At 42.7% G+C, this 14,005-nt stretch overlaps 1 protein-coding gene across 4 annotated transcripts in view; it reads left to right on the top strand.

The window, feature by feature from the left end:
- The window catches only part of LOC129734572 (E3 ubiquitin-protein ligase RNF38-like), a 180,128-nt gene that overhangs the window by 76,983 nt on the left and 89,140 nt on the right, over window positions 1–14,005 (top strand). For all 4 annotated transcript variants that reach the window (XM_055698183.1, XM_055698181.1, XM_055698182.1 and 1 more), the window contains one exon: window positions 3,252–3,322. In XM_055698183.1, the coding sequence (XP_055554158.1) occupies window positions 3,252–3,322 (71 nt within the window). The remainder of the gene's footprint in view (window positions 1–3,251; window positions 3,323–14,005) is intronic.

Here is a 14,005-nt window from a genome sequence, read left to right as displayed (position 1 = left end):
TCCATACAGAGCAACATTTTGGGCCTGGCTATCCAGCCAGTTTTTACCCAGTGAAGCATACGCCCATCCAAGACAGGAGCAGCCAGTTTCTCCAGAAGAATGCTGTGGGAAACAGTGTCAAAGGCTTTACTAAAGTCCAGGAAGACAACAACATCCACAGCTTTTCCCTCATCCACTAAGTGGGTCACCTTGTCATAAAAGGAGATCAGGTTCATCAAGCAGGACCTGTCTTTCATAAATCCATGCTGACTGGGCCTGATCGCCTGGTTGTCATGTACGTGCTGCATGATGGCCCTCACGGTGATCTGCTCCATAACCTTCCCTGGCACTGAGGTGAGACTGACAGGCCTGTAGTTCCCTGGATCCTCCTTCCAGCCCTTCTTGTAGATGCACGTCAAATTTGCTAACCTCCATTCAAATAGGACCTCCCCGGTTAGCTAGGATTGCTGATAAATGATTGAAAGTGGCTTATTGAGCTCTTCTGCAGGATCCCTCAGTACCCTTGGGTGGATCCCATCTGGCCCCATAGACTTGTGTGTGTCTCAGCGGGGTAGCAGGTTGCTTACCATTTCCCCTTGGATTATGGGGGCTTCATTCTGCTCCTCGTCCCTGTCTTCCAGTTCAGGGGGCTGGGTACCCTCAGAACAATTGGTCTTACTATTAAAGACTGAGGCAAAGAAGTCATTAAGTACCTCATCCTTTTTCACTGTTTCCTTCGCATCCAATAAAAGATGGAGATTCTTATTAGTCCTCCTTTTGCTGTTAATGTATTTATAGAAACGGGGAAGACGACCAGCCTGGCTGAACAGAGAGCTTTGGCTGGAACTCAGAAAAAAAGGAGAGTTTACCACCTTTGGAAGAAGGGGCAGGCAACTCTGGAGGACTATAAGGACGTCACAAGGTTATGCAGGGTAAAGATTAGAGAGGTGAAAACCCAGCTAGAACTCAGGCTGGCCACTGCCATAAAAGATAACAAAAAATGTTTTTACAAATGCATTAGAAACAAAAAAAAAAGGGCCAAGGATAATCTCCTTCCTTAATTGGATGTGGCAGGGAACACTGCCACAAAGGATGAGGAAAAGGCTGAGGTACTCAATGCTTTCTTTGCCTCAGTCTTTAATTGCAAGACCAATTACCTTCAGAGTACTCAGCCCCCTGAGCTGGAAGACAGGGTTGAGGAAAAGCAGAATGAAGTTCCTACGGTCCAGGAGGAAATGGTTAGTGACTTGCTGCATCACTTAGACACACAGAAGTCTATGGGGCCAGATGGGATCCACACAAGGGTACTGAGGCAGCTGGCAGAGGAGCTTGCTAAGCCACTTTCCATAATTTATTAAGAGTCCTGGCATGAATCAGATATCCACCCTCTAGCCCAAGGAGGACCCTATGCCACAGCAGGTGGGTATGCCCTGAAGGAAGCTGCAGCTCATGGAGAGATCATGCCAGAGCAGGTTTTCTGGCAGGACTTGCAACCCCATGGGGGACCCACACTGGAGCAGAACTGCAGCCTGCGGGAATGACCAGTGTTGGAAAAGGTTGTGAAGAACTGTCTCCTGTGGAAGGGACCCCACGGTGGAGCACATAAAAAGTGTGAGGAGGAAGGAGTGGCAGTAATGGACTGATCGCAACCCCCATTAATTGTCCCCTTGCAGAGGGGAGGGGGGATGAGGTAAAGAGTCAGGACTGAAGTTGAGCCTGGGAAGAAGGGGGGTGGGGGGAAGGTGATTTTAAGTTTTGGGATTTTCTTTCCACTACCCTACTCTATTTTTGTTTGGCAATAAATTAATTTCCTCAAGTTGAGTCTGTTTTGCCCATGATGGTAATTGGTGAACAATCTCCTTGTCCTCATCTTGACCCACAAACTTCCCCTGTCTTGCTGAGGAGAGGGAGTGAGAGAGTGGCTTGGTGGGTACCTGGTATCCAGACAATGTGAACCCACCATAGAAATCTAGATTAACTTCAAAGTTTGCTTGTGAGCACAAATGCTAAAACTTTTAAATAAGCTGTGACTGTTGGATCAATTTATGTAGTTTGCAACTGGTATCAGTTTTTTAGGTTCAAGTCCAAAATCTATCTAGGTTTTATGGCCATATATTACATTTATGTACTAAAGTAGTCTGCAACTATTTAACAATTTCAGTTTATTGAAATCATGTGTGAGGGGTTTTCAGACTAACAGGAAGATTCTACCAATTTTTCTGACAATTTTTTTCTTTCCTAAAATACAATTATGGGATTATTTGTGGAGGGAGTACATAACCAAAAGACATGTTCTTAAGCATTCTTTCAATTTGAAAACGGAGGGATTAAAACTTTTCTAAAAAATTAACTTTGAAGATCGTGTCCTTAAACAAAATAAGTTTACAGCGAAGTGAATGTACTCGGAAATTAACTGAAACACATGGTTCTTGACTTTCTACTTTAAAAGCAGGAAAAAAGTATTGAAAGCAATTTTAATGTCTGATAAATTTTTAACTAAAGTAGTGATGACAATAAGCAATGAAATATTACAATTTTTTTTCCAAATAACTATGTTGGGAGAGATGTCTAAGGAGACCTTCCACTGGCAATGACTTTTGCCTGTGTCTAGTCTGTATTTTGTCAAGCATTCTTACAAGATCTTTGATCAGTCTTCTTATGGTCCAAAGAAACATGGACCACAAAGATGTATAAAAATGCTGTATGTGAAATCACAAAATAAAATTATCCACATTTCAAAACTTTAAAAACAGTGAGAAATTGTTAAGGAAATGCTTTAGGTACATCTTCTGCAAGGAAACTATGTAATAATTCAGCTTTACAAATGAGACTGCTTTTTCTACTTTTTTTATTTTTTCCACAGTGTACAGACTCTATACATATAGCCATTTGCACATCAGCCAAAAGCTGTTCCCAGCTTCTAACTATTTTGGTTCAGTACAGCTTAGTCCTTACTTAAGTTTGGTCCTATGCACTTTACCGCATATGTTTATATGTTTGTTTTGGATATATGAACAAATGCGAATTTTGTTATCTTTAAGAAATTAAAAAATAAATCTGGGTGAAGTTATTGCTGGCAAACTAAAAAATGTCTCTCTGCTGCTTATTGTCTTGAATATAAGACCTATCTATTAAAGATGTTTGGCAAGCAAATATCTCTGCTGTGTAAAATTAGTTTCCTGCTGATACAGTTGTCTATTTTTAGCATTCATAGGAATTGGGTTTTAATTTTAATGAATTTTTTTCCTTCCCCTCCCCCGCTTCTCTTGTAGGTAGCATTGGCACTTCATTGCAATACCAGTCAATCCATCAAGAACACATTTGCAGCAATGACAGTGACAAGGTGAGATTTGCATAAATGTTCCATTCACAAGGTACATTTTTTTTTAAATGAAACACATTGATTTTACTGTATTACTAATGTTTGTTTTACAGGCCCAGTAGCTAATTTTTAGTGTTACAATTTGAAATCTTTCTGGCTTTTTAACAAGTATATGTACTAAATTCACTCAAGGTAAAATTTTTAGTTGATTAAAGAGAGATTTCTCTTGTAGTGGATTTTTCTTCTTCTTCACATTCCCTTCTATTCTAAATATTTGTGGTTTACCATAGTGACCCTCACAGGTAATAAAGAGTGGTAACGTCATTGCTAATACATTAGGCACAGTAATGTGTCTTACTCCTATCACAGAATCAGGCTACATTAAGCTATAAGTGTGCACTTACAGTTCAGCACACTAAGCTATAAGTGCAGCACAGCACAGTACTGGGCCTGGGTCTACTCAGGTTAAATGTTTATGTATATCACTAACTCTTCAGTGTACAGTAGTCTCCTGGTTAGGATCGCTACAAGTGATCCCAAACTTAATTCCAGCATAGTGTTTTTTTATGTTATATTACTTTGATTCTACTATAGTTGATGCATGACATGTGTGGACATTGCAGATCATAAAATCACAGAATGGTCAGGGTTGGAAGGGACCTCTGGAGATCATCTAGTCCAACCCCCTGCTAAAGCAGGTTCACCTGGAACAGGTTGCACAGAATCACATCCAGGCAGATTTTTAATATCTCCAGAGAAGGAGACTCCACAACCTCTCCGGGCAGCCTGTTGCAGTGCTGCGTCACCCTCAAAGTAAAGATCTTCCTCATATTCAGATGTAACTGCCTGTGTTACAGTTTGTGCTTGTTGCCCCTTGACCTGTCGGTTGGTACTACTGAAAAGAGCCTGACCCCATCCTCTTGACACTCCCCTTAAGATATTTGTAAACATTGATAAGATCCCCTCTCAGTCTTCTCTTCTCCAGGCTAAACAGGCCCAGCTCCCTCAGCCTTTCCTCATAAGGGAGATGCTCCAGTCCCCTCTACAGTCAATCCTTCAATTCTAAATTAGATGAAAAGTTCTGCTACTTAATTGATCTAAATAACAACGATGATAATCTGTGTTTTGCTGGGAGTCTTGCAGTGCTTACAGCGTTGAGGGATCTAACGGATGCAGAACTGTGAATAGATACAAAAGAGCTACAGGACAAACTGAGTGTAAGGGTATGTGGAAAAGGAGTCCATCTGATCAAGGGCCTTTTCAATGCAAAACAAGATAATAAGTAAGGGGGAATCCATTAACAAGAACACACAGAGACACAAACCTGGTAGACAAGGGATAACAGAGACAATGCCAAGGACCAAAAGTCTCTGGTCACTAACTGATGTGCCATCAAGAAACTACATGCTTTGGAGAGGGCCACCTGGTCTTTGTAACTGATAAGAAGCAGGAAACTAGAGGTATATAAGGATTTGGGATATTCAAGGGGAACCTGTTCTAAAATCTATTAGGGAACGTTTAGGGGAAAGGGATTGGGAAGGAACAAAGCAGGTATAAAAAGGGATAGTCATATAAAATGGGGCTGTTGCAGCCCTCTCCAAATTATCAAGCTGCAACAAGGTCTTTTACCATCTCACACCAGCATACTCTTCATGCCAGTCCCTCTGCTACCTTCTCCATGTCTCACCTCATCCAGGGTACATGTTCTCTCTCCTCTTGCTTCTTCCTCCACTGCTCTCTCTTCATTGTCTCTCAACCACTTAACCAGTCACACCTGCACCTTATCGACATTGGCCAACCCACTGCCCCTGAAGCCAACCCACAGTTGTAAGTTGTATATTAACAATGCTAATTAACCCAGCTTCATTCTTCTACAATTCCCCCTTTTTTTCTTAACATTTCATACCTTATGTTTTTAACAATCATTACAACCTTTTTACAAATAGATTTTTCATACAGTCTTCTATAACGCCTCTACAAATTCCCCCCCCCCCTTTTTTTTTTCCTTCTTTTTAAGATTTTATACCTCATTTAATTACCAACCATCACAAACTTTTTAGAAATAAACTTCTCATACAATTCGGACAACTTGTCCCTGAATTCATATTCCTTCCTCACTTTTTTCTTGGGCTTTTCAGCTTCTGCAGGTTGATCACCTTTCTTCTTATCTGCTTTTTTAGCATCTGGGACTTTGATTTCTTCAGAGAGGGATTCTGATGAACTTATAGTGCCTTGTCCTTTCACCTCTTGGATCATACCGGACAGTAACCTGAGTGAGCTTTCAGCAGTAGCAGATCTAGAATACAGCACTAACACATCATTCTGTGTCCTGAAAAACTTCTCAACATCCTTGTGGTTGCCCATTTCTTCTTCAACTGGAGACACCTTCAATGAATACAGAAATACCGGCAAGAATACCACCAGGCCGAGCAGCAGCAGCCACGGCAGGAGCCGCTCACAGCACCATGCTGCTCCTACACCTTCCCCTGGCACAGCCATCACCACTGTCTAGCCGGACCCACCACCGCTGCAGGCTGCTGCCACATCTGGCTGTGTACCCCGCCACTATCGCCTGTTACCCTCAGTCTCTAAATTCCACAGCAGTCAGGCTTCCTTCTCTTTGATCCCAATGACTCACCTTTACCAGTGTCTGATCCAGATCCCTAGGCTCTTCCCACCTATCTCAAACACGATCTGGATCGCAGGCTATCCCCGCCTCTCTCTACTACATTGGGCACCACCATCACTGTTCAAAACTTCAAACATCCCCCAGCACAGCCATCACTGCTGTCACCGCTCATTACACTCAGTCTCATAATCTGAAGGGCCTCACACAGGGCACCAATTGTCTCAGCATTCTCCAGACTATCAAGCTGCAACAAGGTCTTTTACCATCTCATACAACACACTCTTCATGCCAGTCCCTCTGCTACTTTCACCTTATCTAAGGCACATGTTTTCTCTCCTCTTGCTTCTTCCTCTCTGCTCTCTCTCCATTGGCTCTCAACCACTTAACAGAACCAGCCACAGCTGCACCTTATCTACATCTACCAACCTGCCGCCCCTGAAGCCAACCCACAGCTGTATATTATCAATGCTAATTAACCCAGCTTCATTCTTCTACATGGGGCTGTTCAGTACACTGGTCTGACTAAGCTCTGTGGCTGATTATTGCAGTCTGTCCTAGCTTTTAATAAATCCATAACTATTGCTGTGTGTAATCTCACTCTCTGACCTGTGTGTGTGAGTGTTATAAGGACTAGGTGCCAGTCACTGGTGAGACTGACATGAGTGGATTTGATGCCAGCAACTGGATTCAGACTGGGAGTGTAGGTGCTCCCTGGCCCATGTTGTCAGCAACTGAAGTGACTAGGTGTGTCTCAGTGCCAGTCACTGGAGTGAGGGTCTTGGCTCCACTTACATGGGGCTGAGCACCTCCTCCTCCTTCACTGACCTTGGAGTCTGCAGGTTGTTTCTCTTGCATTTTCTCACTTGTCTCTCTTTGGCTACTGTTGTACAAGGCTTCCCCCCCCCCCCCCCCCCCCCTTCTTAAATATGTTATCATAGAGGTGCTACCACTGTCGCTGATTGGCTCAGCCTTGGCCAGTGGCAAGTCCATTTTGAAGCTGGCTAGCATTGGCTCCATTGGACACAGAGGAAGCTTCTAGCAGCTTCTCACAGAAACCATCCCTGTAACCCCCCTGCTACCAAAACCTTGTCATACAAATCTAGTACAGGGGTACACTCTCAGCCTTACTGCTTGAACCTGCAAATGTGAAAGCAGCAGCTGCATCCATCAGCCTGGGATGGAGACCCTCGGGTCTCCTGGCTGGGCTCCATCAGCCAGTCCCTGCACCTGCTGCATGCAATGGCTATTTATAACATCTCTTAACACTGGGGTGATATGTATACAGGAAGGTTGTACTAAGCAACATCCTCTTCTTTGAGGCTGCTACATGTTAATATATGTGTCAGCCTCCTATCTGAGGAAAAAAAAAGTTGGGGAATTTTTAAGCCAAACAATATTCTTATGTATCTCAAGATGTTTCCTCCTTTTGCACAACTAACATTTTTATGGTGTTATGGATGTGCCCTAGTTCCAGATGGGACAGAGTTAATTTTCTTCTTAGTTGCTGGTACAGTGCTGTGTTTGGGATTTGGTGTGAGAACAATGTTGATAACATATAGAGGATCTGAGGCCTGCTATGCTGCAACTGAAAAAGAGATATTGGCAGCTTATGAAAGGGTTTGAGTCTCTTTGGACATGATTGGTACTGACACACAACTCCTTCTGGTGCCCCGTTTGCCAGTGCTGGGCTGGAAGTTCAAAAGGAGGATCTCCTCTACTCTACAGATCACGCAACTGCTACTGCATGAAGTGGGTCGCATTGATCACACAATGAGCTTGAATGGGAAACCCCAGTTGTCCAGGAATCCTGGAAGTGATTATGGACTGGCCAGAAGGTAAAGATTTCAGAATGTCACCAGAGGAAGAGGTGACATTGCTGAAGTGTCCCCCATTGTATAATAAACTGCCAGAATATGAGAAGCAATATGCCTTGTTTACTGATTGGTCCTGCCATATTGTAGGAAAGCATCGGAGATGGAAGACAGCTGTATGGATTCCCCTATGACAAGTCACAGAAACTGCTGAAGGAGGTGAATAGAGTCAGTTTGCAGAGGTGAAAGCTATCCAGCTGGCTTTAGACATTGCTGAATGAGAGAAATGGCCAATAGTTTACCTCTATACTGATTCATGGATGGTGGCAAATGCCCTGTGGGGGTGGTTGCAGCAATGGAAGCAAAGTAATTGGCAACGCAGAGGTAAACCCATTTGGGCTGCTGCGTTATGGCAAGATATTGTTGTCCGGGTGCGAAGAGGGTCCCCTGTGGAGAGTTGGCCAAGTCACGACAATCACACCAATATGGCTACATGCCGTGCTCACTTTATTAAACAAACAGGTCATATTTATAACTTAAACCAATTGCTCACACAACTCTACACACAGGTGATTGGATAAAAGTTTCTGGTCACGCGGGCGTCTGTGTCGCTGATTGGTGAGCATGCTGCAGGCACCTGATCAGTGTGTGCCGATGAGAGTGTGTTGATTTTGCGGTTCCCAGGACTTGCTCTGCACGTGGCTTCTTGTTTGTGCATAGCTTGTTTTCTTTCTCACACTGCTTGTTCCAAGGACAATTTAAAGTTGCTCTGCAGCTTTAACTAACAGGCCTGGGTTGTCCAACCCGGACAATGGTAACATATGTCCTCGGTCCTTTAAAAATTCCTCTACAAGGGTGGACAACCTGGTTGTAAAAGTACATCATGTAGATGCTCATGTACCCAAGAGTTGGGCCACTGAGGAACTTGTAAACAACCAGCAGGTAGATCAAGCAGCCAAGATTGAAGTGGCACAAGTAGATTTGGATTGGCAACATAAAGGTGAATTATTCATAGCTCGATGGGCCCATGACACTTCTGGTCATCAAGGATGAGATGCAACATATAGATGGGCCTGGGATCGAGGGGTGGACCTCGAACATTTAATCTGCATCTGCCTTACCTGGAGTCTCACACACACTTGAGAGCTTTTAGCTGCTGAAAGATTGCTTTGGATATGTCTTTAATCTTGATTCCTTTGAACCATTAAAAAATTTTCTTGAAGTGGAAGCATTCTCTCTCTTGTTTCTCTGATGTCCCTCATCTTCTATAGTTCTTTGTTTTCATTTAGTGCTTTTCAAACTTTGTTTCCTAGTAGTTCCCACTTCCTAGTTCACTTGCAGTAACTTTGTCGCTTCTATTCCTCCCCACCACCTCAGCTCTTGTCAAAAAGTGCTGTGCTTTTTTTTGCCTGAATACCACTATGCATGCATCCTTTAGTTTTGTTCCTTAGAGAGTCCTCTAATCCTCACCGTTATAACTGAATAACTTCCTGTCAGTCTCACAATTCTGTCTCCATTCCTGTAATCACTGGTTTTCCATTAGTAATAGGCCAACTTAATGATTATATGATTTCAGCCCCATCCTCTCTCCACAGCCTTTCATCTTAATGCAGTGTCTGGCTTGGTCAGCTCCTTGAGTTTTTGATAGAATCCTCTCCATGTTGTTTCATGCTACAGTAAGAATGGACTATTATATAAGAGAGAATGAAAGCACAAATAACACAATTTGTAATTCTTTTGAAAAGAGAGAATACCTAGGAGACTTCAGTAAAGCTTTGAGATGGTTCTGTCTCTTGGCAAATAAAGAAAAATAACAATTTGGTTTTCTTCCTCACTGGTTATTTCTTCAGAGGCTTCAACTGTGTTTGGATTGTTCTGAATTAAGGCTGCTGTGTGCTGAATGTTTTTGATGAGCTGGTGTTCTGCATCAGAGTGGGAGAAGAAAGGAGAGTGTAGGGTTCTTTCTGGATCTCTAAGGAAGGCCCAACAATAAATCGCATAATAAAATATCTGGTTTAATATTATATAATACGAAGAGGAATATAGATAGCAAGTAAATCTTACATCCCTTCAGATGCTGGGAACCTTGCTTTTGTGCAGCTTCAGATAGACCCCGGATGGATTTTCCCATGGCATGCTGCACAGATCCCATCCATGGAGAGGATCTTCCTCCCTCTCATGCCATGGCACCTTTTATTTTGTGTAACAAGCAGAATCATATCTTCTGACATGTTGCAATGTTTTCTCTATCATAACATCCACCAATGTGCAGCACAACTCAGCATGGGACATTCCAGCAGATACCCTTACAGCAGCTACTCATGCTAACATATGGGCTTCTCAAGCCCTAAGTACAAGGCTCAATAGAGCAGACATGGCCTGCTCAAGATCACTAGCACCTCAATTACAATATCTTCTTCAAGACTCCCATTACAGCTGGTTCCATTTCAGTGCTTCTTATTCCTTCAAAAATTGGCCAGTGTGTTGCAAGGACAGATGGACAGCTGTTTTGGACATTAAGTACTCTAGTAGGTTTTTAGTTTGCTATGCTGCATGTATAAAAACTTGTTGGTTAAAAAAATTGGATATGAAGCTTTAGCATATGATTGTTTTCAACTAGTGTGCCTATTATAATGTATTGCACTATGAAATTAAAATGTTCAGTTATTACTGAAGGGTATACATATTTTTTTTCAAAAATAAAGTAAAAGTCTAATTGACATAAAATATGCTTGATAGATAGCCTTTGCATAAAATAAGGATATGTTTTAGAGTTTGAGGCGTCTTTCTGTGGGATGTTCCATATTGTCTACGGAAGTAGAGCAGATGGAGTGGTAAATGAGCAAAAGCTACTATTTGATTTAAGTGGTCCTGTGGAATGAACTTGCCAAAACAAGTGGTAAAGTTTCAAGTGTTTGAGTATGTGGATATGAGAGAAATAAGTAGATGTGTACATGAAGAACCTGACAAGACTGCTATATGTTTGTTCTGTGGAGTGTGGTAGGGGGAGAAGGGTGTGTGTATATCATTCTCAACTGTCTACCAAGCCAAGGATGGAGCTTACCTAGGAAACTTCTTCTTTATCCTCTGCATCCTTATTGGGTCTGAGAACTACTAAAAAATGCTCTTCTCGAGACCCAAACACATAATTCTGGTATGGAGGTTGTTTTTTATTGCTGTTTTCAATAACTAATGATTCTGTATTTGATTTTAAAAAAGAACTGTAATAGCTGTAGTTAATGTAAACAACTTTTTTTTTTTCTAAGTTCTTCAGAAGAGGGTTAGTCTAACCAGGACAGAACAGTTTTGGGCACTATACAAAGTACAAATCTCTATCTTGTGCACTTTAAATTGTTATGCGGAGGGGTGTGTGTGTGTGATGTAGATGTTGTTTATTGATTTTAGCAATGCTTTTGACTTTGTCTCTGATAACATCCTCATAGACAAACTGATGAAGTACAGGATAGATATATGGACAGTGAGATGGACTGAAATCTGGCTGAACTTCCAAGTTCAAAGGATTATGATCAATGGCATAAAATCCAGTTGGAAGCCAGTCTCTAGTTGTATAACCCAGGGTTGATACAGGGACCAATAGTGTTTAATCTCTTTAAAAAAAAACACAACTGGGAGGAGTGGTTGATGCAACATATGGGCAGATAGAAACTTAATGAAATTCAGCAAAGGGAGATGCCAAGTCCTGCACCTGGGCAGGAATAAGCCCATGTACTACTAGGCTGGGGGCTAACTGACTGAAGCAAAAGACCTAGGGGTCCTGGTGGACAGCAAGTTGAACAGCCATGTGCCCTTGTGGCAGATGACCAGCAGCATCCTTGGCTGTATTAGGAAGAGTATTGCCAGCAGTCTGAGGAGAGGTGATCCTTCCCCTCTAGTCAGCACTGGTGATGCCACATCTGGACTTTTGTGTCCAGTTCTGGGCTTCCCAGTACAAAGGATATATGGACATACTGGAGAGAGTCCAGAAAAGGACCACAAAGATGATTGGGGGACTGGAACATCTTTCACATGAGGAAAAGCTGAGACAGCTGGGACTGTTTAGCCTAGAAAAGAGGGGACTCAGGGAATATCTTATCAATATATATAAATACCTGACGGGAGGGAGTAAAAAAATGGAACCAGAATCTTCTCAGTGGCACCCAGTAATAGGACAAGAGGCAATGGGCACAAACATATACCACACTTCATAGGGTACATCTTATTTTACAACACAAGTTGTGTTTCTTTTAATAAGTAGATGTTCATTTTTTACCATTTAATTCATAGAAATGAATAAGTAACCCAACACATGTTAAAAAGAAGTTTCTGTGGTTTAGCTTCCATTTTTTAAGTTGATGTCATTCCTCCCCTCCCTTTTCTCCCATCTTTTCCAAACTCCATTGTTTTGGAAGCATTCTAACAAACTTGCTTGTTCTGCCTCTCATAGGATAGAAATGCAGGGTGTTCACATTGTGAGTTGTATGGGTTTGTGGTTTAGTGTGTGTTTTGGTGTTTGAGGCTTTTTTTGTTTGTTTGTTTTGATTTGGTTGGTTGGTTTACACAAAGAAGAGAGGTCAAGATTGCAGATATATTTGGTTTATGTGGCAAGGTTTTGGTAGTGGGGGGGCTGCAGGGGTGGCCTCTGTGAGAAGAGGCCAGCGTTGGCCCCATGTCAGAGCCATTTCCAGTTGGCTCCAAATGGACCCGTCACTGGCCAAAGCTGAGACAATCAGCAAAGTTGGTGGCACCTCTGTGAAAACATATTTAATAAAGGGCAAAAAATGCTATGCAGCAGCTGTGAAAGAGAGGAGTGAGGAGAAAATGTGAGACAGACAAAGCAGTATGAACACCAAGGTCAGTGAAGGAGGGGGAAGAGGTACTCCAGGTGCTCGAGCAGAGATTCCCCTGCATCCCATGGAAGAGACCATGGTGAAGCAAATATCCCCACTATAGCCTGTGGAGAGCCCATGCTGGACCTGTTTGTGAAGGACTGTGTCCCATGGAAGGGACCTGTGCTAGAGCAGGGGTGTGAAAAGGAAGGAGCAACAGAGATAAACTGTTATGAACTGACTGCAAGCCCCCGTTCCTGCCCCGTGTCACTCAGGATGCAGGGGAGGTAATAGAGCAGTCTGGCATGAAAGAGTGAAGTTAAGCCTGGGAAGGGGGCAAGGGGAAGATGTTCTTTTAATTTTGTCTTTGTTTCTCACTATCCAAATCTATTTTAATTGGCAATAAATTAAATTAATCTTCCGCAAGTCAAGTCTGTTTTGCTTGTAACAGTAATTGATAAGTGACCTCCCTGTCTGTCTCAACTAGTGAGGTTTTTCATCTTAATTTCTTCCCATGTCCTGTTGAGGAGGGGGAGTGAGAGAGCAGCTGAGTGGGTGTCTGGCAGCCAGCCAAAGGTTAATCCATCACATCAGGTTTTCCTCTGAAATAGTATTTTCACTGAAGTAGTAGAAATGGGCAGTACCATTCTGGAATTTATTTGTCTGTATCCCTGAAATATACATCCTAGTTTTAAGGTATATGTTGCTTTCAGTAATAGTTGACAATTTCAGGAATGCTATCTCTTCTTCTGTACTGTGTCTTCTAAGACATACCTAGCATTTGATGGGGAGAAACAACTGCTCAGAGAGGTACTCACCATCTTAAAAATAACTGCTAGAATTCTATGCAAAAATACTCCAAGTTGCTCTCTGCTCCAAACTTTTGAGTTCTTCTGCAGGCAAATGCTCCTAGAAACTTTGTACTTTACATGCAGAGAAGACTTATTTACAAGCTCCCTTTGTGCTGTCTCACAATCCTTTTTACCTACACTAATGATTGGCTTGTTTTGGCCTTCCTTACAGGTATCCAGAGTTTAAGGCAGCTCTCAGAGTTTTGGGAGGTCAATTTTTTCTATGTCATATTTTCAGTAGCCCAAGTTCCAACTGTCTTCATGTTCCTTCATTGAGAAATCCTGTTTCTGTGTCCAGACAGCCAGATTTTCAAGATTTATCTGTCAAATTTGAAATCAAGGCTTAACTCTGGGAGAGAGGGTAGGGTGTAATTCTGAATATCAATAGTGTTGTTCTTAATGACCTGCCAGTACTCTAGAGCAGGGGTCCTCAAACTACAGCCTGTGGGCCGGATACGGCCCCCCAGGGTCCTCAATCTGGCCCCCGGTATTTACAGAACCGCCCCGCCCCCCCCCCCCCGCCGGGGGATGGGGGGGGAAACCAAGCAGCCGCAGATGACTGCCTGCCACTTCATCCGCGCCAGCCC

This window comes from Falco cherrug, chromosome W (genome assembly GCF_023634085.1).
Source record: "Falco cherrug isolate bFalChe1 chromosome W, bFalChe1.pri, whole genome shotgun sequence".
NCBI classification, from domain to species: Eukaryota; Metazoa; Chordata; class Aves; order Falconiformes; family Falconidae; genus Falco; species Falco cherrug.
Note: the sequence above shows the minus strand (reverse complement) of the source record. Positions and strands in the feature narration are given on the sequence as shown.